The sequence below is a fragment of the Camellia sinensis genome, chromosome 10, assembly GCF_055761805.1.
Source record: "Camellia sinensis isolate YWXY chromosome 10, ASM5576180v1, whole genome shotgun sequence".
In the NCBI taxonomy this organism is placed as follows: Eukaryota; Viridiplantae; Streptophyta; class Magnoliopsida; order Ericales; family Theaceae; genus Camellia; species Camellia sinensis.
This window is the reverse complement of record NC_138970.1, coordinates 66,825,149-66,850,989: the sequence shown is the minus strand read 5'-3', so window position 1 is coordinate 66,850,989 and position 25,841 is coordinate 66,825,149. Positions and strand designations below refer to the sequence as shown.

General features: G+C 36.3%; 1 protein-coding gene and 1 long non-coding RNA gene across 3 annotated transcripts in view; one reads left to right on the top strand and one right to left on the bottom strand.

Moving 5' to 3' along the window:
- LOC114259970 (uncharacterized) overlaps positions 1 to 22,210 on the top strand; it is a 36,251-nt gene extending 14,041 nt beyond the window's left edge. The window contains exons 3-5 of one of the 2 annotated variants that reach the window (XR_014342145.1): positions 18,178 to 18,288; positions 18,983 to 19,035; positions 21,822 to 22,210. This is a non-coding gene — a long non-coding RNA (uncharacterized LOC114259970). The remainder of the gene's footprint in view (positions 1 to 18,177; positions 18,289 to 18,982; positions 19,036 to 21,821) is intronic. The other variant, XR_014342144.1, reaches the window with a different exon arrangement.
- Positions 7,726 to 10,477, bottom strand: LOC145801157 (uncharacterized). Its single transcript, XM_082891574.1, has 4 exons — positions 8,946 to 10,477; positions 8,816 to 8,872; positions 8,655 to 8,741; positions 7,726 to 8,574 (listed from the first exon to the last, which is right to left on the bottom strand). The coding sequence occupies exons 1-4, from the start codon at positions 9,880 to 9,882 to the stop codon at positions 7,847 to 7,849; spliced, it is 1,809 nt and encodes a 602-aa protein (XP_082747700.1). The 5' UTR covers positions 9,883 to 10,477; the 3' UTR covers positions 7,726 to 7,846.
- Positions 22,211 to 25,841: the final 3,631 nt, after the last annotated feature.

The window sequence follows — 25,841 nt, the reverse complement described above, 5'->3', positions numbered from 1 at the left end:
TCAATCCTAAATTGGGATTCTATGGTGAAGGAGTTCCTTAAACAGTTCTGCAACACACAAAGGCGAGTTGGAGTACCAGAACTGATTGAGACCAAGCAACGTGACAATGAGTCTGTTACAGATTTCATTGCAAGATGGCGAGCTTTGACGTTTGCTTGTCCTCAAAAGTTTACGCAATTAGAGTTAATTCGGATGTGCCTTAACAACTTTCGACACGAGCTCTCTACGGCTCTTATGGCTCAAACTTTTGAAGGATTCAATGATCTATGCACTAAAGCTCATGATATGGAGCTGCATCTAGCTAAACGAAGGAGGCCTAGGGCCGTTGAAAGGGTTGAGTCCTCGACTGCAGCTACAATCGAAACCAGAAAGAAGGGTCCCGTTGTAGTAGGGGCTAAAAAGCCCAAAGAATTTAAAAAGGTGACTATGAAAGAGAGGTTGGAGAAGAAATATTCTTTCATGGATGATCTGGTCGAAGACCTATTTGAAGATCTGTTGGAGCAAAAGTTGATTGCTCTCCCTGCGGTGAAAAGACCACATGAGGTAGGAAAGACCAACGATCCAAAGTATTGCCCCTACCATCGTTTGATTAGCCATCCGATAAAAGAGTGCTTTGTTCTGAAAGATAAAATTCAGGAACTTTTGGACTCTAAGATTATCGAGCTCCCTCCTCAAGAGAAGGCATCTGCTAACCCAATCACTATCGACAATGATAATGAAGGTAAATGGGTTGTTTATCAGTCAAAAAGCATGAAGAAAAGACAAAATGCCACAGTGAAAGTTAGAAGTGTGGTTGATTCAACAACACAAGTTTCCAAAAAGCAAAAAGCAAAAACCAAAAGTTTCTAAGAAACAGAAAAAGGCCAAAATAAGTAAGAGAAAAGGAAAGAAGAATCCAAAGAAAGAAAAAGGGGAAAAATTGGTCCCTGATGAGCAGTTAGAGCAAGGTCCTCTTGTCCCAGTCACATTGGAGGAATTTCTACCTTCAAAATTTCAATCTGTGGAGTTGCAGACATACTTTGATAAAAGAAGGGAGGAAAAGTTTACTTTGGCCCCTTGCCTAACCATCATTGTTTTGAGTGGTGACGAGGAAGATGAGGGTAAAGTTGGTTCAAAATTTAGGGAAGGAGATTGCATTACATCTCCTATCTGCATACCTGACTCACCAGAGTATACACCAACTTCTCCAGATTACACACCAGCCTCACCAGAGTATACACCAGCTTCTCCGGAAACACAACAGAAGCCTTTTCTCCAAAATATTCGCTAGTACCGCCAATGTACTATCAAAGCACTCCAGAATATGTAAGGGGGGCAGAACAAGGAGACACCGGGTGTAGGTCCGACTCTGAGCTTGTGAAAAAGGCGAAAAAACGACTACACTTCAAGGATGATAAGGTGAATAGCGGGTGTATGTCGGATGATGAAGTATGGAAGCATTCAAGTAAACAAGCAAAGTCATTTCAAGTTGAGGATCCTAATGAAGATTGGGAACTTGACTTTTTGCCTGATGGTTCACCATACACATCCCCAGCTAGGACATACGATGGAGAAAGTGTATCAAGTGACCACTTTGACTTTCCTTGTAATGTCATCACTGTGGATGTAAATTTTGAAGAGCGAGAAATACATATCATTCGCAATCCAGGTGATGATGAGAAAGCAAAAATTGAAGCTAGAAGGGAAACGGAACATCAGGCAAAAGTAACAGTCTCTTTGAAAGATGAGGGTTTTGAAGCCCATCAAAATTTGAGTATTGAAAGAAAGAAATCAAATTTCTGGACACCATTTCCCTAATTGGGTCGAATGGGTTCAGTTCCCACGAGGATATGCAGTACCTCGTTTTCCTTTATATAACGGGACAGGTTGTCCAATGCGCCATTTGGTTCGTTTCCTTGCACAATGTGGAAATACAGTAAAAAGCCAGGCGTTACTTCTACGGCAGTTCGTTCTTTCTTTGGAAGGATTGGCAGTGGATTGGTACTTCAGCCTGCCACCTAATTCAATCCCAGATTGGGACACCATGGCTGATCGATTCTATAGGACATTTTATAAACCATGGCCAATAGAAATTGAGATGTCAGAACATTTGGATGACGAAGGTACATCTTCTCAAACATATGATTTCATAGAAGGCACAATTGAGAAGATTGAAACTGTCCTTGACCTTCGAGAGATGGGCATTTATCGCCCAAGGGATTTGTTCCCTTTATGGGTAGAGCAAACACCATTTCCTGAAGGATATGAACTTCCAAATTTTGTCCTATATGAGGGGTATGGAGATCCTCAAAAACATATTAGGCGTTTTTTTGAAACAGTGTGGGGAAACAGCTCAAAATGAAGCACTTTGCCTAAAACAATTCCCCCTTTCCTTAGAGGGGATCGCCTTTGACTGGTATTGCTCCCTCGATGGAGTCGTCGTGCCTAGTTGGGAGGCCATGAAGAATGGTTTTGAAGAATCTCAATGCTTTTATAGGCGTGACTCCCGGTTCCTAAGAAATGGAAGAAGAATGCAGCTTCAGGAAGATGGAGAAGTGACTGATGATGATGATCACCCTGCAGCTGGACCAGTTAACATGGTCCAAATAAGTGAGGGAATAAAAGAAGTTGAGGTCAACGGAAAGGCGGTTGCTGAAGTATGCTAGACTTATTTGACCTATTGGAGGAAATTATGAAATCCTCAGGACCCTCAAACGTCGGAAGTTCCACAAGTTTTGCTGGAGGAAGAGCAAGTGAAATATGATGTACTAGCTCATCTAAAGAAAATTCCAGCATTGTTGAGCGTATATGATGCACTAAAAATGTCTCTAGAGCTTCAAAAGTCTTTAATATATGCCCTGTCCAAGCCAGAGGATTTCCACAAAGAAATTGAGGGTAGAAATCAAGATAAGGCAACTACATGCATGGCTATGGTAACTTTTGGTGACAAAGACATGTGTGCTGAAATGACAGACCATAATCGGCCTTTGTTTATCACTGGGCTTATCCATGATGTGAAAATTTCTCGAATTCTCGTTGATGGAGGATCTGCGGTGAACCTTCTGCCTCGGAGGGCCTTAAATTTATTAGGGGTTCGAATTTCACAACTTCGCCCAAGTCGTTTGGTCATTCAAGGATTTAATCAGAATGAGCAACGCCCAATGGGAAAAATTGAATTACAAACCAAGTTTGGGGATATTGAAGAAAGCACTGAGTTCTTGGTTATTGATGTAGACACCTCTTACAATGCTTTGCTTGGGAGACCATGGATGCATAATCATCATGCAGTGCCATCAACTTATCACCAATGTATTAAGTACCCGTTGCCTTCACCCAAAAAAGAGGGGACAATTGTGGCTGACAATGATCCATTTGGAGAAGTAGAGGCCTACTATGCTGATGCTCGCTTCTATACAAAGACTTCACAAAGAAAGGGAAAAGATGTGAAGAAGTCTGAAGATACTCCGAATGTCAAAGACGCTCTAGAGTCTACTCCAGTTTCAACAAAAAGAACTTTTCGATATGTGCCAAAGTCCGAAAGGAAACTGGGGGCAAAGGCTCTAGCCCCAATAAATCCAATTTTGGATCTTAAGGGTGAGTTCACGTTGCCATTAAGGAGGACAGAATGCACCTATGTGGAAAAATATAATAAGATTGTGGTCCCTTCTAAAGGAAAAGGGTCAAAACCCATCATATTCCACTCGCTTAGAGATATTGAACAGAAAGTGAAAGTTGAACAAATGCCAGAAGAAAATATCTCGAGTTTTGAGAAGCCTACCTTCAGTGCAGAAATCACACAGATGTTGGTAAAAGTTGGTTTAGATCCTGAAAAAATACCAGGAACAATGACACCCTTTGACTTTGCATTAACACCTTCACAGAGGCAGGCTATCCAGCAAGGCGGTATTATCACCGCCAGGACAGAGGGGTTAGGCTATCAGGGGAATGAGGAAAAATTTTCAGTAAACATGACTATCACTCAAGATGTGTTGGAAGATGTTGACCAAGATGAAGCTCAACCTGCACCAACAGAATTTGAAGCAGGAGGCCAAGCCACCGTGGATGACCTTCGTGAAATAAATCTGGGTGATGAAGGAGAAAACAAACCAACCTTCATTAGTGCAAATTTAAAGGAAGAAGAAGCTCGCAATATATTTCCTTTTTAAGGGAGTATCGTGACATATTTGCATGGAACTACAGTGAGATGCTTGGTCTTAATCCAGAGATTGCAGTCCATAAGCTTGCAATTCACCTTGAGAAACGGCCAGTTAAACAGCCTCAAAGGCGAACTCGACCAGAGCTTACAGCCCAAATTGAAGCCGAAGTCGACAAGCTTATCAATGCAGGATTCATCAGAGAAGTCAAATATCCAACCTGGCTAGCAAACATAGTGCCAGTCAAGAAAAAGAATGGTCAAATCAGGGTTTGCATTGATTTCCGTGATCTCAATGAGGCTTGTCCTAAAGATGACTTTCCTTTGCCCATCACTGAACTTCTTGTAGATGCAACTACTGGGTATGAAACCTTGTCTTTTATGGATGGATACTCAGGATACAATCAAATCCGAATGGCACCTAAAGATGAAGAAATGACTGCATTCAGGACTCCGAGAGGAGTCTTTTGCTATAAGGTAATGCCTTTTGGCCTGAAAAATGCTAGGGCCACGTATCAAAGGGCGATGACTATAATTTTTGGTGATATGCTCCATGACACCATCGAATGCTATGTTGATGATCTTGTCGTCAAGACAAAGGAAAAGGAAAACCATGTGGAAGATTTGAGAAAAATCTTCGAACGTTTGAGGAGGTACAAACTCAAGATGAATCCACTAAAATGTGCATTTGGAGTTTCATCAGGAAAATTTCTTGGGTTTGTGGTTCGAAACAAAGGGATTGAAATTGACCCTACCAAGATTAAAGCTATTGCCGAAATGCCTCCTCCACGAAATTTAAGGGAATTGAAGGGGCTACAAGGGAGATTGGCCTATATCAGAAGATTTATTTCTAACTTGGCTGGTCGATGTTTGCCGTTCTCAAGATTGATGAAAAAGGGTGTTCCATTTGAATGGGATCAGCAATGCCAAAATGCTTTTAATAGTATTAAGGAGTATCTTTTGAAGCCTCCAGTACTTATGAGCCCAATAAAAGGAAAACCACTTTTGTTGTACATAACAGCCTTGGATGGTTCATTAGGGGCATTGTTGGCACAACATAATGAGCATGGGAAAGAAAATGCCTTGTATTACTTGAGTCGTACTTTGGTTGGGGCAGAGGTCAATTACTCCCCTATCGAAAAGACATGTCTTGCCTTGGTGTTTGCCTTGCAAAAACTAAAGCACTATGTCTTGGAACACAAAGTCAAGTTGATATCAAGAGCAGATCCCTTGAAATATATACTTTCACGGCCCATACTTTCAGGGAAAATTGCAAAGTGGGCTGTAATTCTCCAACAATTCGCAATTGAATATGTTCCCCAAAGAGCTGTAAAGGGGCAGGCTCTAGCAGATTTTTTGGCAGCACATCCTATACCCGATGACTCACCTCTAGTAACTGATTTACCAGATGAAGAGGTTATGCAAGTAGAAATTCAGAAAGGATGGGAGATGTATTTTGATGGAGCTTCAAGGAGTCCAGATGGCAAAAAGCAAGAAAATCCTAAAAACAATAAAGCTGGAATTGGAATTGTGTTTGTGACTCCAGACAATGCTATAATCACCCATTCTTTCGCCTTAAGTGAAGGATGCTCCAATAATGAGGCAGAATATGAAGCTGTAATTGCTGGATTAGAATTGGCATTACAAATTCCTATTGAAGAACTCTCAATTTATGGAGATTCAGAACTGGTGGTAAAGCAACTCCGTGGAGAATACATTGTAGAAAACAAGTCTCATCCCGTATCATGAAAGGGCTGATCAATTGCTTTCGCAATTCAGAAAAACACATTTTCCATGTGAAGAGAAGAACAAATGCTCGAGCTGATTCACTTGCAAGTTTGGCTGCATCACTCACCCTACCAGATAGCAAAACAATTACTATCACGGTAGGTGAAAGAAGGGTGTTACAACCTTTAAAAGAGGTTTCCGACTTGGTTCCAATCTTGGTTGTCACCACGAAAGGAGAAAATGAGGAGGATTGGCGAGAACCATTCATAGCTTACCTCCAACATGGTAGGCTACCTGAAGATAAAGTAAAAAGAATTGAAGTGAGACGCAGGGCTACCAAATTTGTCCTGTGGAAAGATGGAACGTTATACAAAAGGTCTTTGGATGGAATGTTCATGCGGTGTATAGCCAAGGAGCGTATTCAAGAGGTAATGGCAGAAATACATGCAGGTGTATGTGGGGCACACCAAAGTGGTCCTAAATTACACATGCAACTAAAACGGTTGGGATACTATTGGCCAACTATGATTGCAGATTGCATAAATTATGCTCGAAGATGCCAAGTCTGCCAATTCCATGGGAACTTTCTCCACCAACCCCCAGGCCATTTGTAGCATGGGGCATGGACATTATTGGTCCTTTTGTACCTCCATCTTCAGCAGGATATCGATACATCCTAGCTGCAACTGACTATTTTTCAAAATGGGCAGAGGCTGTGGCTTTAAAGGATATAAAAAGCACAATTGTCTCCGAGTTCATCCGAACCCATATCATTTACAGGTTTGGGATTCCAGAAAGTATCATCATGGATAATGGACAGCCATTCAGGAGTGATGCTTTGAACAAGTTATTTGCCAAGTACAAAATCAAAAACAACCATTCATCAAGATATCATGCACCTGCCAATGGTTTGGCAGAAGCTTTCAACAAGACATTGTGCAAAATTCTTAAGAAGATGGTGGATAAGAACAAAAAAGCTTGGCACGAAAAGTTACAAGAAGCTTTGTGGGCTTATCGAACTTCGCACAGAACTCCTACTCAAGCAACCCCTTATTCGTTGGTTTTTGGAGAAACAGTGTTACCACTTGAGGTTCAAATACTATCATTACGAGTGGCAATACAAGAGTCCTTAACAGAAGATGAAAGTGCAAGAGTGAGGTTGGTTGAGCTGGAGACCCTGGATGAAAGAAGGTTGTATGCTCAACAGAACTTGGAAATCTACCAACAAAGGATGGCAAATGCATTCAATAAAAGAGTGAGGCTTCGTTCCTTTAAAAAGGGAGACTTGGTACTAATGGTTAGAACACCCATAGTAGTCTCACGAAGAACCAAAGGAAAGCTTGAGCCCAAATGGGAAGGACCTTATGTGATTGAGAAGGTTTATTCTAATGGGGCCTATTTGTTGATAACGATGGATGGTGACAGAATCATTCCCCCAACCAATGCAAGGTTCTTGAAGAGATATTACCCTTAAGAAAGCCTGCTAGGTTGAAAACCCGAAAGGGCGGCCTATGCAAAAGTTAGGGCAAAGAAAAAAAAAAAAAAAAAAAAAAAAAAAAAAAAAAAAACTCACTAACGGTATTGTATGTGGTTAAACTGCTAAAATACCTCACCGAAATCTAAGGTGAGAAAACATTAGATACTCCTGGCCCGCAAGAGTATAAACTGTGTACGGCCAAACAAAAGTCAAACACCACCAACGGTATTGTATGTGGTTAAACTGCTAAAATACCTCACCGAAATCTAAGGTGATAAAACATTGGATACTCCTGGCCCGCAAGAGTATAAACTGTGTACGGCCAAAATAAGATAAATCAATGTATTGTATTGAGAAATTTCATATAAACAAATAAATCTATTGTGTACGGTTAAAATAAGACAAATCAATGTATTGTATTGAGAAATTTCATATAACAAATAAATCTATCATTGAGCGAAATTTCATAAATACATTATGTTCGGATGAATAAAAAAATAAAAGTGCATTCATTCATTAAGAGAAGCCTTAGCCCTTTCAAAAGCACGTTCCACAACACTGTGTGGTCCATTCTTCTTCTTGTGTTGGCTCAAAACATTCAGAGCAATTTGCATGTCTTCTTCTGATTTAGAAACACTCTCGGAAGCTTGTGCAAAATCACACATAAAGGATGCATGTTCCGCTTGGGTGGATGACAATTCCTCTTCAAGTTGTTTGAGTAACTCTTTAGTTTGAATAATCCTTTGATTAAGACCCGCAATGTGCTCATCCGACTTGATAATTGAAGCAGACAATTGTTCATGTTCGCCAGAAACTTTGTCGAAATGAAGCTTCTTCTCATAATATTGGGCCTCAAATTCTGCAGTAGACAAGTTTGAAGAATCTGCAAGTTGGGTTTTCAAAGCAAAGCACTCAAGGAATATCTTAACCTTCTCATAAAAGGAGATGAAGTCTACACCCAAACTCTTCAAAATCATGAAAACGTTGTTTGCTACAGCAATCATGCCATTAACATCCGTCATTGATTGGAGGGAAATAGTAAGACCTTTCTGAATATGGGTGGCTGCTTCGTTAGAAGAAGTTCCCAAAAGAAGGTTAGATGGAGCAAAGGGTGCTTCAAGTTTGTCAAATAATTTGTTAACCCCATTTGCTTCAAGTAAGTCTGCAAGAATTTGGGCCTCTTCCGAGGTATCAGAAGTAATTTCGTCTGTCTCTTCCAATGTGTCAGAAGTATTTTCTGTGAAAATAGAAGGAGATACTCAATGAAAACGCAGAAGGTAAAAGCAATATATATATATATAGATGAATGAAGTATACCTTGGTGTACGGCTTGAAGAGACTTAGGTGGATGAGACAAATTCTGATTCCCACAAGTGGACCATGGATTTTGCAATGTGGCATGATCTAAAGAGAAAAGAGTTCCTTGAGTATCTATACATGATGAAATAAAATGAGGTACAAGGAATGAATAAGAATACCCTTAAAGGTAGCCAATGGCATATGCGAGGCAGCTGGGGAAGTTTGAGGCGCAGTGCCTAAGAAAATGAAAGGTATTAAAAAATAAAATAAAATAAAAAATAAAAAAATAAAAAATAAATTTTTTTATACCTTTCTCTAATAGCTTGGATGACTCGTTCGAAGGAGAAGAAAAAGCTACATTTGCTGAAGGCGATTTACTCATCTTAGTCGGTGTGCCATCTAAAAGAGGGGTGTAGTCATAAAACTCATCTTCACTCTCGCTACTTCCATTGAGAGAACAATCAAAAGATTTGGTAGGAGAAGGAATTTCAACACCCTTAATGCGAATACGACCCAAGGCAGTTAATTCATACCCATCTCCCTCAAAGAGTTCTTGAATCATATTCTCATCTTTATCTTTAAGAAAAGAGTACAAGTATGTGCGAAATTGATCCATTGGGGTTTTGGTCGCTACGGTGGGTTGGGAAATTCCTGTACAATCACTGATAGACATAGTCTTTGGAAAAAGCTTTGCGAGACAAGCAAATTGAGGGCCAGAATCTACTTGCTCAAAGCTAAATCTCATTTTAAATTGAGAATTACACATATCCTTGAGAAGATGAAGGAGATCTGAAACCGAGTAACTAGACCGAGAAGGAGCAATAAGTGGTCGACTATTATCCATTCTTTGAGGTGATGATACTTCCAGAGCAATAGGTGAAGATGATGACCTAGCTCTAGAGTAAGAAGGATTCTTCGTCTTTCGGTCTTTAATTGGCATATCCAGTTTTCTCTTGCGTGAAGATTTCGGCTGGGAATGAGTAACATATTGGAGCACGGTAAAGGAAGTTCCCAACCACCAATTGGCATAAGGCATGGTTACGTGAGAAGTAGATCGGGAGCCTGGTAACTCCAATGAGACTTTTGTACCGCAGCGTAACATATGGCGCCAGTTGTAATAAAATTTAGACCACTCAGAGGGCTGCCGACAAGATACATTAAGCGGTATAGGGCATGCTTGAGCAAACCCAAATTGACGACCGTATCGGTTAGGGGAGTACGGTTCAGAAATGAAATTAAATCCCATTTTAAAAGTTAAAATCCCTTGCCTCAAAGATATAAGATATCCAAGGTGGAAAGGTGATATCCTTTCAGAGTCGATCAGAATGCCTGAAGGTTCACTTTCATGAGTAAGAGCCCTAAACTGACACTCCGTACGATAAGTTAGGAGAGAGTCCACAAATGGAAATTTATCAGTAAAAAACTGGGCAGCCGATTGGTTTCCAATAAACCCAAGATATTCATGAAATGAATATCAGGAATCGGACAAATCGACTGAGGATCCCCATGAGAGTAAGTCTTGACAAAATATAGTGAAATCCATCCAAAAAGGTAATGTAAAGGACCCTGAATATTTTCCTTCCTAGGTGAAGATGATGATGCCATTTTGCCAAGACAATGATAGAGGTATGCAAGGACGGGGATGGCCAGGCTAAATAAGGTTCCACCTGCCATTTTGGTGGCTACATGAAAGGTCGTCGGACGAATTTCCCCGGAAGAGAGAGGAAAGACAAATTCGCTAAGCCAGCTCGCCAAAAAACCAGAAAGATACACATCATCAGGGATTCTGTCTTTTCGTTGAAAACCACTAATCGAAGTTGGGGATTTGTCAATGAATTTGACAAATCCCCTTGCCAAGGTTTCAAGCCGTTGGGGTGACGGCCACATTCACTGCTAAGGTTTCAAGCCGTTGGGGTGACGGACACAATCACTGCCAAGGACTAAAGCCGTTGGGGTGAAGGACATATCACTGCCAAGGATTCGAGCCGTTGGGGTGAAGGACACATCACTGCTAAGGATTCAAGCCGTTGGGGTGAAGGACACATCACTGCCAAGGATTCAACCCATTGGGGTGAAGGACACATTCACTGCCAAGGACTCAAGCCGTTGGGGTGACGGACACATTCACTGCCAAGGATTCAAGCTGTTGGGGTGATAGACACATCACTGCCAAGGATTCAAGCCGTTGGGGTGATGGACACATCACTGCCAAGGATTCAACCCATTGGGGTGAAGGACACATTCACTGCCAAGGATTCAAGCCGTTGGGTTGACGGACACATTCCCTGCCAAGGATTCAACCCATTGGGGTAAAGGACACAATCACTGCCAAGGATTCAAGCCGTTGGGGTGACGGACACATTCACTGCCAAGGATTCAAGCCGTTGGGGTGACGGACACAATCACTGCCAAGGATTCAAGCCGTTGGGGTGAAAGACCCAATCACTGCCAAGGATTCAAGCCGTTGGGGTGACAGACACAATCACTGCCAAGGTTTCAAGCCATTGGGGTGAAAAACACAATCACTGCCAAGGTTTCAAGCCATTGGGGTGACGGACACATTCACTGCCAAGGTTTCAAGCCATTGGGGTGACGGACACATTCACTGCCAAGGATTCAACCCATTGGGGTGAAGGACACAATCACTGCCAAGGATTTAAGCCATTGGGGTGAAAGGACACAATCACTGCCAATGATTCAAACCACTCATTGCCATTAGGCTAGAAGGGGCAATGATACCTTCAAACAAACTCTGACGCCTTGCGTGTCGCCTGCAAAAGAGGGAAAAAGACGTGAACTAATTGCCACCAAAAAAAAAAATCGTAATTCGTACAATTAAAGTTCACTTGCACGAATCACGAGGGGGCAGGCTTTGATTAGATTAGATTTAAAAAAAAAAAAAAAAAAAAAAAAACCTGTTTATATTTTTCTAGCAAAATCTGCTGTTACAAAAAGGGTAGCAGGAAAAGCCTTTGGGCTCACGGTTAGCAAAAAAAAAAAAAAAAAAAAAAAGTCCATATTTTTTTTTTTTCTTTTCTAGCAAAATCTGCTGTTACAAAAAAAGTAGCAGGAAAGTAATTGGACAAAAAAAAGGGGTAGCAAAATCTGTTTATTTGGACAATTCCTTTCAACTATTCATAGAGGATATGAAATCTTTGGTTCCTAATTTTCTTCATGGTAGTGGTTTGTTCTGCCAAAAAAAAAAAAAAAAAAAAACTATCAAGTTCATTAAATCAGTTGGCAGAAAGCTCTGAGCCTGCAATGGGCACATTAACTTCTATTTTGCTAAAAAAAAAAAAAAAAAAAATGCTTGGTCAGAGGAAGTGGTTGAAAGTGTTTCTATCTCTAAAGAGTCTCCTACAAAAAGTGGAATTAAAGGGAGTTGTTCAAAGGAGATCTCTGGATTTCCTCGGGGGAGAAGACAGAAGCTTGAGTTTCGTTTGAAAATATCAAGTTTTGATCTAGAAGAATTTGCCTTGTGTAGAAAATACCAGATTAAAGTGCATAATGATAAACCATATCATGTCACAGAAAGCTCATACAAGAGATTTTTTTTTTTTTTTAGTTAACACTCCCTTAATATTTGTTTCATTAGATGCCAATGATACAGTTCCTTCTTGTGACTTTGGTTCATTCCATTCTATCAACAATATAAAAAAGAAAAGGTTACCAAACAGTTTGCTATTAAAAAAAATAATAACAAATAAATAAATAAATGAAAAAAAAGAGGGGTATTGGTCATATGTGATCAAATTTGGTTATATGCTATCAAAAAGTGTTTATTGACATAGTAAAGTCATGTCTTGCACACAGACAGTTTTTTTTGGGCCTTCAAGTTTTACAAAAAAAAAAAAAATAAATGAATAAATAAAAGAGAAGCAACAAATAGGGGAGTATACCGGATTAAAAGGAATTTGAAGGATTTCTTTTGGTGCCTTCTTTAAAGAACAAGAAGAACAGCTTTTGTTGGAAAGAGGAAAAAAAAAGGGGGCTGGAAAGTTGCTGGAAATTTTCTGGAAGCAAAAAAAATCTGCTGAAAAAAAAATCTGCAGGGAAAAAAATGTATGAATAGGTGTAATATAAAGGAAAAGTCTTGCTTAAGAAAAGAGGTAGTGGTCTCCTAAAATACTTCAAAGAAGCAAGAGTTTAGGTAGGATTTGAAATACTAAGTAAGAGTTTGTGTTGGATTAGAAATCCTACCAATGCCAATCCATCCTATTCCATTTAGACAAACTCCTAAAATATATATAGATATATATATATATATCTGCTGTAAAAAAAATCCTAAAAATAATAAGTGGCAAGTTGGAGGCCTACAAAAGAAAAGGGCCCATTAAAAAATGGTGGCCTAGAAAAGGAAAAGTCCATGATGGTCTAGAAAAATCCATGATGGCCTAGAAAAAAAAATCTGCTGTAAAAAAAATGGTGGCAAGTTGGAGGCCCACAAAAGAAAAGGCCCAATTTAAAAAAAAATGGTGGCCTAGAAAAGAAAAGGTCCATGATGGTTTAGAAAAATCCATGATGGGCTAGAAAACAATTTATTGCAAAAAAAAAATAGTGGCAAGTTGGAGGCCCACAAAAGAAAAGGCCCAATTAAAATGGTGGCCTAGAAAAGGAAAGGTCCATTATAGCCTTAAAAAAAAAAAAAAAAAAAAAAAAAAAAAAAAAAAAAAAAGAAATGGTGGCAAGTTGGAGGTCCACAAAAGGAAACGTCCAATTAAATCTTGAACCTTACTCATGACCCTTAAAAAAATTTAAAAAATAAAAAAATAAATAAATCAAGTCCACAAAAAGGACCCATGCAACAAAAGTAAAAGGGCTCATGAAAAAGCCGTCAACCAAAAAAAAAAAGAAAAAAAAAGGCTAGGGACGAAAGCAAAGAAATAATCCCATCCAAGACCTAAAGATCATCCACATAAAAGTGCCAAATTGTCATGACTCGCACAGTTAAGAAAATTCACTTGTGCAAGTCACGAGGGGCATTTGTTGGCACATAAATTTTAAACCAAATTTATGTTTAAATTTCAAATACAGTCAATCACACACATAGAGCCTACGATAAGATTATTGTAGGCAATCACTTCCCAAAATGATTAACTTGCTCCGTTGAAGTGTATAAATAAAACGCCGTATCTTAACGACGTTATTCAAGATGCTCAAATGACATGTGGAGCCTACGAAAGATGACACCTGTAGAGCCTACAGCAAGGACACCACACAGGATGAAACCCCAAAGATCAATCCGGTTAATCAGATATATGATTAATCAGATAGCGCTATTATTCAAAATTCAAACAGGTGCTATCATTCAATTTGAAATTCAAAATGAAGATGAAGCGTTCCTATCACCTGATGGCCCTCCATAAATATGAGGACCATCACACAAGACCGGAGGATTGGAAAGAATCAGAAGTGAAAAGATCAGAGAGAGAGAGAGAGAAATTGAGAGCTAAACAAATCGTTACAAGAAGAAGAAGATAAGCCTAGAGAACTCAAGAGCCTACGCTAATGGCGATGAATAGGTAAAGGGTTCCAAACCCAAACTGTATTTTGTATTCGAGGGTTCGAAACCCATAACAATCTCAATAAAATATTTCTTTTTTTTTTAAATTGTCTTTTGTTGTTTATTTTGTTTTTCATTAATCGGAGGTTTCATTTGTATAAAATGTGTAATTAACGATCTGAAATACAGATCGGAAATAAGAACCTGCTATTCAAATAATCAACACTGTTTAGTCAAAAAAAACTAAACAGTGGACATTTGTAACATAAAATTTTGAAATGTGTTGAAACACTTCATGTTTTTAAATTTGTGTCTACAATAGTTCAGAAAATTGGACAATCATTCATTTATATCAGAAAATAACATTTCAAAAAACAGAGATCAAAAAATACATATAATCAAACATATCTTTACAGAGTTGTTACTCACAGATAGCTCCAAAGATAGATCGGACAGACAGTGGCACGTGACCTATACAAACACATAATAGATACAGATTGAAACACACGTTTCGTAGATGCTTAACTTATTACATTTCTTTCTTTGTGTGTTTCTAATTCATTTCCTCATTATTGTGGTCTAAACCATGGCTTAAGAATGCCTAAAATGGAACGAGGATGTAATTATACACTTAGAAAAGTTTTGCAAATTTTTAGAAAGCAAGGCAGTTCACTCGAGTGAAGCTTTGGTTGCTTGAGCGGTCTGCAAGACCTGCAAAAGTACTGGATGTTGTGATTTTAGGCTCGAGCCAACTTTTCTTGTTGCTTGAGCTGTGCACTGAACAAAAGTGAGTTCGCTCGAGTGAAGCTTTGGTCGCTCGAGCCAACTGCATTGTCTGCAAAACTTCTAAGAGCTAGCAAAGTGCGCTCGAGCGAAGGTTTGTTCACTCGAGCAGTGGAGCAGAACTCTAGAATTTCCAGATTTGTGTTTCAAGTTCAAAACTCCAATTCCAATGCACCAAAACTCGTTCATTTGGGCCAAAACTTGGAAAAACACTTGGAATCTTATATAAAATCAAGTATTGAAGATCAGTTCTCAAAATCAAAGCCCAAAGTCATGTCAATTCTTCAAAATTATGCTTTGAACTTCAAATTATATACATGCATGTAATGTTTTGCCTTCTATCTTCTCAAAACATGAGTGAGTGAAATAATGGATGCAAAATCATGAGGAACTCCCAAACTTAAGCATAAATAACACCATGCATGTGAGAATTCTTAAGAAATAAACTCAAAACTTGATGATTTATGCATGCACGTGTTCATTTTACTCAATTCAACAACTCAAGTGATTCAAGTATTTTCTTATCAATTCTATGTAAATGGTCCTTTATGATTCATGAATTCAACCCTACATGGAGTAATTGTAAGAATTATGACCTAAAGCTTGAATTCAAGAGGTAGGAGCTTAATTCCCTTGATTTCTTCTTCAATTCTCATTCTCTCTTCTCCTCAATTTGGCTTCAATATCTCTCACTCTCTTTCTTCCTCATGTTTTTGAACTCAAGAGTGTAGATGATGAAGTGTAAGAGTGTTTGTTAGGCAATTCTCACTACAACAATTTACACTTTTGGCGACCAAATTTGGCGACTAAAAGGAATTTAGTCACCAAAAGTTGTACAATAGGCGACTAAAAATTACATTGATCAGCATTTGTTGCAGGGCTTAGCTACTAAATTTTTTTAGTAGATGTATATTGGTGACTAAACAAAACTTTAGTTGCCAAAAGTGCCACAATAGGCTAAAAATATTGGTCGGCATTAGTTCAAGTTTTAGGCTACTAAAGTTTGTTTTAGTCGCAATATACTAATTTTTGCCGACTAAATTAAATTTAGTAGCCAAATAACTGGCATAATTTCACTTTAAATCTTTGGCGACTACCTAATTTGGTTGGCAAATATACATTTTTGGACCAAAAAATATTTAGTTGTTGTATAGTAATTTTTGCCGACTAAAATAAATTTAGTAGCCAAATAACTACCATAATTTTACTTCAAATATTTGGTGACTACTTAATTTAGTAGCCAAATATTGATCTTCAGTGATCAAAAAACATTTAATTTTTGCCGACAAAAGAAAGTTAGTCGCCAAAAAACTAACATGAATATTACTTTTAATCTTTGACAACTAAAAAATCAGTCACTAAATATATATTTTCAATGACTAGAAATATTTAGTCGGTAATAATATCAAATTTTTTAGTGTATTTTCAAATTTTCTCCCCAATTCACTAATTATTTATTTTATTATTATTTTTTTATTTCTCTACACTACATACAAACCCGTTTGTTTTCAGAATTAGAATGAAGGAAATTCATAATGAGGAGGTTAATAGTGAGGGGATTGTTAGTGAGGGGATTTAGTAATATTGTGTTTGTTTTGATGATAGTTGTTCATGTAAGAATTGTTAAATTATTTTTATATAAAATAATAAAAAAATACAAAAATACAAAAATATTAAACATTAAATATTCAAAAAAAATGCTCAACATGTAAAAAATATATAAAAAATAAAAAAAATAGAAAAAGATAAAACAAATAAAACAGTGATTTTTACTTAACAAAAAATATAAAAATATTAAACATTAATGTTAAAAAAAAAATACTCAATATGTAAAAAAAATATAAATAAATAAAAAAATAGTCCAATAAATTATTTTCTAATACCAAGTACTGGAGATCCATCCAAATTCCCCCTAAAGAGATTCATAATCCAAAAAAGTATTACAAATCCCTCTCCCAAAACAAACACAAATAATAGATCCTACCTCATAATCCCCTCTCCATAACCCTAAACAAACGGGCCAAAAGCCTACAGTCACTTGCTTCTCCTATTCTCACAGACTCACCATCCCTGCCAACAGCCACCGCCGCTGACCATTGCGACTCTCGCTACCGTAGGTCACCATCGCGGCCCCCCCCTCTGATCCACATTCAGGTTTTTCTTTCTCTCTATCCCTCTCTCTCCCTTCCCTCACCATCGCGGATCTAGGGTTTGATTTTATTTTTGTTGTAGGATTTTGATAAAATCATTTTAGGGTTTTACTCTTTTTCTACATTTGAAGCATATATGTCCTTATCTATCTACCCACTACCCGTGTGGTTGTTGGAGATATTGACCCAAGGGCAGACCACCTGTGTGTATACAATATTATACATATGCATTTAGTTTCTCTACCGAAATTTTCGATTCCCAGAAAGTTTCAGGTTAGTTTTCTTTCTTACCAATCAGACTTTGAACTTCTCACTCTTCTTATTCTTAACCCTGTTTTTTTTGTTTACTAAAATTCTGAAAAACTTTAGTGAAACTGATAGATGATTGCTATGGATTATCGAATTCTTGTTTCTTTCTTGCCAAATTGATGAAACGATGAAAACCCATCTGCAAATAATTTTTTTTTTTTGGATTGTAAGGAACAACATGAATTAACCCTTCAGAAAGTTATGATTTTTCTGACTCTGCTCCATGGAAATGTTGGGTTAGTTTTTGATTGTCTCCTTAAATTTTGTGAAATTTGTATTTTAACTCTTGACTAAAGTGTCATGGTTTGGATTAGGGTTTTTACATATTTCTCTTACAAGCTCTCAATTAACAGGACAAAGTCAACATCATTTATTAGGGTTTTTGTAAATCTCAATTGTAAAGCAAGAGAGAGTAAACCTTTGATTTAACACATGGAATTTAGTTTTGAACTTTTGAATTTGATATGTTCAGTTGGTTATTTCTGTCTTTCTTTAGAAGGATAGAACAAATTATATGAATTGTAGATTAATTTAAAATGGAAATGGAGACGAATTAGAGCTATGATTGATGGTTGCTTTCAAATGTTTGTCAAACAAGGAGTGGTTAAAGAAGTTGTTGCTGAATTTCCATACATTCTACAATAACTTTCGAGTGACCTTTAATCAATATGTGCTTTGTATTCTGCCATGATTTTTTCTCTTCTAGTATGGACAATAATTTGTTTTCTTTTTCTATTACATCAAATAACAGTTGAGAATCACTACTGATAGCTATCTTATGTTACATGAAAAGCAGAGTAGAGCTCCAAATCCAGCTAAAGAGAGTCTCTCTCCTTCTAAACTGAAGAAGTGGGCTATTGATGATTTGAATAAAACCATCTCATGGCTGGAGAGCTAAGAAGAAAAGGTAATGTTCTTTGTATGTGTTTATTTTTGTATGTTTAAAAGCTGCATTTGTTTCTTTTTTGGGTAATAATTTGGATTTTATATTTAATGTTTTTACAGATTTACCTGATAGATTTAGTGATTCACTTGATATTCTGTTGTACTTGTGTTTCCATGATGTTTATTTCTAAACTTGTGTTACTTCCACCACTTTCACCCCCAACCCAAATTTACAAAACCCATTTTGGTTCTATCTGGAATGTACTGTCTTGGCTTTAAAATGGGGCAAGTATGACTCTTTGGGTTTTCTCTCTACTAGTTTAACTTTGGATTTCTTTTGTTGTGTTTCTTTACAAGTTTGTATCAGCTGCTTGTTTGTTTTTTGTTGTTGTTGTTTTTGTTTTTGTAGTTGATTGTTTTTTGCCATCATTCATTCAGATTAGATCTTGTGATTTTTCCAATCTGATTAGAAACCGTACAATTCAGTTTCAGACAAGTTTATTTTGTCTAAGCACACTTTGACAAGATAAAATTTAGCTTAACCACACTCGCTGTGTGGGGTATTTTATCTACATCCTCTGTGTTGACTAAACCTCAACAACGGAAGTTGATATTTGCGTTTTATGCTCTATTCAGAGGAGTAATAGACTGTCCCAAATGTCAAAACTTCAATTTATGTATAAATTTTTCTGTTTTTATTGTTATATTTCAATTAGGATGTGGATAAGTGGTCGTGAGTCAACTGTCAACCCACTACAATTTTGAAGAGGTAAAAAGAGTTAACAATTTTTTTCCCACTGATTGTGTTAAAGCCAATTTATAAGAGAGAAGAGAGAGAACGGGGAGGCTCTACCTGGCAGAATTTTTAAGGCAAATTAGAAGGGGAATGATGCATATTAATAAATGCTTTGCAAATTGAGAACACATTGGAAGTGCTTAGAAAGTAGTATAATTACCTGAAGCTAATTAATAAACTAAGCTTATAACTAAATGACCTGTCAATAATACCCATACCATTTTATAGTTTAGAGGGAAACTGGAGTTTCAACCCCATATCCTTGTGCTTACTTCTGATAATTAAGAGCCTTAATCTTTGTTATCATTTATATGATTTCTGAAATCACAATCTTGTTTAGAATGATCTGAAATCATGAAATCCAAAAGGATATAGTGATCCTCTTTTATGTGCCTCTCTCTTCCTCTCATGAAGTCATTGGTCCAAATGGATCTAGTTGCTTGCTATTATAGAATGTTGCCTCTTTTATGTACCTCTCTCTCTTCCTCTCATTTTGATGCATCTGTTTCTCTTTTTTCTTTTTATCTTCTTACCTCTTTATAATTGATATTAATGATATTAATATGCTTATCTTGTTTTCAGCTTGTATAAAACATATTTTTTGCTCAGATGAAAGAGGAAGAGAGTTTGTATGCCGTAGATGACAATTAACTTTTCACTACAACAAACTCTCTTCCTCTTTTTACAACTTTATATTAATGATATTTTTCATTAAAAACTCTTTCATTAATGTCATTTAATTGTCGTAAATGACAATTAACTTTTCACTACAACAAATGTTTGCTCAGATGAAAGAAGTGTTTGCTCTTATTCCTTAAATAACTAGTAGAGATATTATTGGTTGTTATTGCCTTTGATGCAGCTGTTATATGATCAGTCAGAATATCTTTGAAATTGTAGGTTTTCAAGGGTTTTGGGCTGGAGTACAACATTTCCGGTCTCACATAAGTTAGTAGATTTTCAAGAGAGACTTACAAATCCACTTCCAGATAGAAGAACAAAACTGTTGATAGTTTAAAATACAAATAAGCGCATCCAGTATGACAATTTTTGGAAAAAGGAATCTTGCTTTATCTGTTAAGACTAAGCAGCCAGCTAAAATGCATTTATTTAAATTTGAATGGAGGAGAAAATCATTATAACTACACTCTATGCCAAAAATAGGAGTATAGGAGCTTGGAGAAAGGGGAATGTAGACAAACAGATTTAAGAGACCAAAAAGTTTCATGCATCTTGCCATCTATGTCCCCTTTTTTTTGGGTAAGTTCCATCTATGTCCCCTATTCTTCTGGCTTTCAATATTGATGATTTATTTTAGTGGGGACAAAATACACTAGTCAAGTATGCTTTGTTTGTCAATACACCCATTCAAAAATTCACAACCATTATAACCCTCCACATATCATATTTTAATCGCTTAACTCTATGACTATGCTCCTTATATATTACAATCTATAAACTTAAAGATTGAAGTCAGGTTCAGACAGGAGTAAATCTAAATAGTACCAATACAAAATATGTCCCCTGACAGAAATAATAATGCTAAACTTAGGTTGAACTGGACTTGTGGGGACATACGGCATGTAATTAGCACACGTAGGTTGAGAGTTAGAGTTGAAAATGCTTTAAACTTAGTCGAAAAAAGGCATTTAGGGGGAAAAAATGCAAAAAAGACCCCAAACCACTCTATCGTTGTCATGGGCAGCTTCCTTGTGACAAATAGGACGTGTTGGGACAGACGGGATGTAATTGGCACACGTAGATTGGGAGTTAAGAGTCGAAAAAAGGCATTCAAGGGGTGAAAATGCAAAACAATCCCCGAACCATTCTATCGTTGTCATGTGCAGCTTCCTCGTGACAAATAGGACTTGTTGGGACAAACGGGATATAATTGGCACAGAGGGGTTGACAGTTAGAGTCGAAAACGCCTTAAACTTAGGCGAAAAAGGGCGTTCAGGGGGGTAAAAATGCAAAACAACCCTTGTACCACTCTATGGATGTCACGGGCAGCTTCCTCGTGACAAATAGGACTTGTCGGGACATATGGATGTAATTAGCACACGTAGATTGAGAGTAAGAATCGAAAACGCCTTTGACTTTGGCGAAAAAGGGCATTCGGGGGGCGAAAATGCAAAACAACCCTTGTACCACTCTATGGATGTCATGGACAGCTTCCTTGTGACAAATAGGACCTGTCGGGACAGACAGGATGTAATTAGCACACGTAGATTGGGAGTTAGAGTAAAAAACGCCTTAAACTTAATTGGAAAAGAGAGTTCGTGGGGCGAAAATGCAAAACAGCCTTCGAACCATTCTATGGATCTCACAGATATCTTCCTCGTGACAAATAGGACTTGTGGGCATATACAACATGTAATTAGCACACGTGGGTTGGGAGTTAGAGTCGAAAACGCCTTAAACTTAGTCGAAAAAGGACTTCTTCCATGAACGTACTATTTCTTGCTTCAGTGTGTTGTAGATTAAAAAAAAAATTAAAATTCTACAAACTGAGACACAGTAGTGTATGAACTTTTATTTTACTTGCCAAAAAAGGCTAAACAATAAATGATTTTAACTGTAGTAGCTCTACTTTTTTATTTTACTAAATTACTAATCATGTAGCTGAGCTGAGATAATTCAACTGATATGCAAGCAAGGAACCAAATAAAACACACCAATTTTGTACTCAGATTCTCCGTAGACCGTATGACATTATCCTCAAATGCTATATGGTACTAATGGGTGCAATTTTTTTGTAGATGGTTTTTGGCATGGACTTGTGGATATTCGATTTTTGTGTACGGAGGACAATTTACAGTTTTGTATAATCCTGCTATTATGTTGTTCTCTACCTTTTGTGTGGATTTGTATTAATCATACAGATAACTTTTGGCATGGTACAAAATACTTTTGGCATCGATCGGATAATTATTGCCGTGGTATATAGGTTACCTTTTGTCGTGATACAGATTACCATGATAATTTGTATCATGCCGCATGGTAGTGAATAAATTTTTTGTGTACAGAGGACAAGGTTTTCGTATGATTGGGTGTTTTGTATGGAATTATTATTTTAAGTTGGAATATACTTGGTTTGTATGGAATTTGATACTAAAAGTTTTTTCTTTTTGGATGGTTGGAAGTGAAATAGATGCAGATTTTGGAATAGTTAATAATGTATGTATTTTTTTATTTATATATTTGGTATAGGTTACATGGAATACATACAGGTTGTGGACAAATTAATTAAAAAAAACATAAAATGATATTTTTGGAGACTAAACAATTGGTAGCCAAAATGGAGTAAATATTTTTAGCGACTAAATAGTTAGTAGTTAAAAAAAAAAATTGAAAACAAATCTTTTGGAGACTAATTCTTTAGTAGCTTAAAAAAGTAGAATGAAAAAAAAGTTTTTGCGACAAAAACTTTAGTGGCCAAACAAAAAATTAAAAAGGAAATTACACTTTTGGTGACTAAATATTTTGTAGCTAAAACAAAAGAATATACCTTAGGTGACTAAAACTTTAGTAGTTAAACAAAAATTAGACTTTAGGAGACTAAATATTTAGTAGCTAAAAAAAAGAAGATAAACCAAAAAAAAATTTTGGTGACTAAAAGTTTAGTCCTCTTAAATCATTTAAGTTTTTGGTGACAAAAGTGTTGGTCGCTGAAAATGCGATATTAAATTTATTTGATAGCTTTTGGCGATTAAAAAATTAGTCGCCAATTGTGGACTTTTGGCGATTAAATATTTTTTAGTCGCCAATACCTTTCTCAACAATCATCCAAAGACAAAGCTGGTGACCAAAAAATTTAGTTGGTAAAAGATTTGGGCAACTAAAATGTGAGTTTTGGTGACTAAAAATTTAGTCGCCAAAAGTGTAATTTGTCTAGAACTCTCATTAGCCTTATATAGGCTTAGTTAGATTAGATTTAATTATTTCTAACTTAGACTAATCAATTGTAATTATTTTATTCTAATTTTTTAGTTCCGAGTCGAAATCTAAATCTAATTATTTAGATCTAGTCAATTTCACGTTCAGATTCTGATAAGACCTTCAATTTTCGTATCAAAACAGAATTCTAAACAGATTTTCCTACGACAGACAGATAGAGTTACATATAACACATAAAATGCACAATTATCACAAAATTTCACTCTAATTACATAATTAGTATTCTTAATTACTATTTAGTAACTAATTACGGATTGGGGTTATTACAGTCACAGCCTTTGGAGACCATTGACGCCGCTAAAGGCCTGAAGAAGAAGATACGAAGCTCACCTATGACTCCCCGCATTGTCGCTTTCGCGTTGCTTTCTTGCTGTCGCCAATCTGACGCCAACATCTACAGATTTGTAGATCCGCTTACCCTAACCTTAGAACTAGACCACCACTGTGGTCTGGCAGCAAAGATGAAGACGAAAATGAAAAGTCCGACGATGATCTGGTTTTATACGATCAGAGAGAATGGGTTTGGATCCAAAAATGGTTGAGAAGGAGAAAGAGACCTAGAGATCTGGTTCTATATTATATTATATTATATATATGTATGTGTGTGTGTGTGTAGGGACGGAACTAGGATTTCATCATCGAAAGAGCCAAAAGACAAATAAAATTTTTCACCATATATATAAACACATATGTATGTACAGTATGATATATAAATTATATCTATACACATAAAAAAAACATTCAAATACCATAGAAGCAATTTCTAATAGGATGAAAAAGTTTTTTTGGTATAAAATAAAAAGAGAATGCAAGATGGGATAAGAATGAGATATGTATTTTTTATATTGGGGGGTCATATTATGTATAAAATAAGATATATAGTTTTAAAATGCCATGACAAATCGTATTTTTCACAGAAACAGGGGGGCCATGGCCCCCTATAGTCTTCTCCTAGTTCTGTCCCTCTGTGTGTGTATATATTCCTTTATTTACATGTGTATTGGTTGCATGTGAATATATACATATATGTGTATGTGTGTGTGTTTCAAAGTTCTGTGTTTGTTGATTGTTGATTTTGATGTTATTTTCTATTTGGTTCCAAAGAGAATGAGGGAAAAGTTGAGAAATTGATCATTTGAAAATCAAAGCAATAGTGAGAATAAGATTATATTTGGTTTTCTTGTTATGTTTGTGTTTTTCTCAACAACCAAACACGTAGGTTTATAAATACACGACACCTTTTAGTGTAATTCAAAGTCCATATTCTCCTTAGATCATAGTATTTTAATTTTATGTAAGAGCTTATTTTACTGCTATCATATTGAGGTATTGGCTAGTTTATGTGCCCTATTGTACAAGTTTTTATTTATTATTTATATTTTTTGATCTTGAGGAGAGAGATATTGTTGTTGTTGAATTTAAATAGATAGATTTTCAAAACATAGATATTTGTTGTTGAATTTGAATTTTATTTGTACAGATAATAGAAAGGGAGATAGAGAGAATTTGAACAGATAGATTGCAATAGATAGATTTTTTCAACAAAAATTTCAACAGTTAGATTTTTTGAATTATCATAGAGAGAGAAATCCACATATTTTAAACAAATAGGGAAAAAAATAAAATACATAAGGTAACAAAATTGAACAGATCGGAAAAAATTGAATAGATAAGGAAATTTTTTGAACAGATAGTCAACAGAAGTCAACAAATTAATTAAGGGGTAAAATTGAAAACAAACAAAAGGACTTGTCACCAAACTATTTTACAAATGATGAGCTTCTCACCAATTAAAAATATCTGTTGGACCCAATGCCTTATACTCTCCTTAGTTTGGATTTGTCACCAAATTACTTTTAAATGAATCAAAGTCAAAAACATAATTTAATTGAATTTCTGCTACGGCAAGAGAGAACAAAATCATAACTCATTTCAATAAGGGTTTGGCTTCTCTTACGTTAAGATGACAACTTTAGAGAATGCTTGGCTTGGTAGGCTAATTTTTTGATTGATTTTGGTGATCCGAACCGTTGACTTTTTAAAAGTAGTTTACTAGAATATTCATGCAGAAAATCAAAATAATTAAACATTGGTAGCTATATGTTTAAATCATATTTGTTTTTAAAAATAGATGACAAATATAATTTCAAAAATAGCAATAAATTTTTTATAATATAAATTTGATTCAAACATATAGTTACTGATTTCCAATCATCTTAATTTTTTACATGAATATTTTACTTAATGAATCCTAAAAAATGAATGGTTCGAATAGTCGACATTAGTGCCAAAATAGACGTACTAAGTCCAAATGCTCTCTCAAGTTGAGATAGCCAATATAAGAGATGCCCAATTTTTCCGCCGTGTCTTTATCAATAATCACCAAACAAGTTTTTACCTTTGATCTAATGTCTTGTACTCTCTTTGGATGGACTTTTCACTAATTTCTTCTCTTTGAGTTTGGTTTCTCTTAAGTTGGCCATCTCAACTTGAGAGAGCGTTTGGACTTAGTAGACCCATTTTATGATCGATTTCAATAATCCAAACTATTCATTTTTTAGAACTCGTTGAGTAGAATATTCATGCAAAAAATAAAATTATCAGACATCATTAGTTATATGTTTGAATTAGATTTGAATTACAAAGAATAAATGGTTATTCTTAAAATTATATCTATCGTCCATTTTGTAAAATAAATATGATATAAAACTTACAGCTAGCGACGTCTAATTATCTTAAATTTTTTGCATGAATATTTTACTCAATAAGTCTTAAAAAATGAATGGTTTCAATCATCAAAATTGGTCTCAAAATGGTCTTAC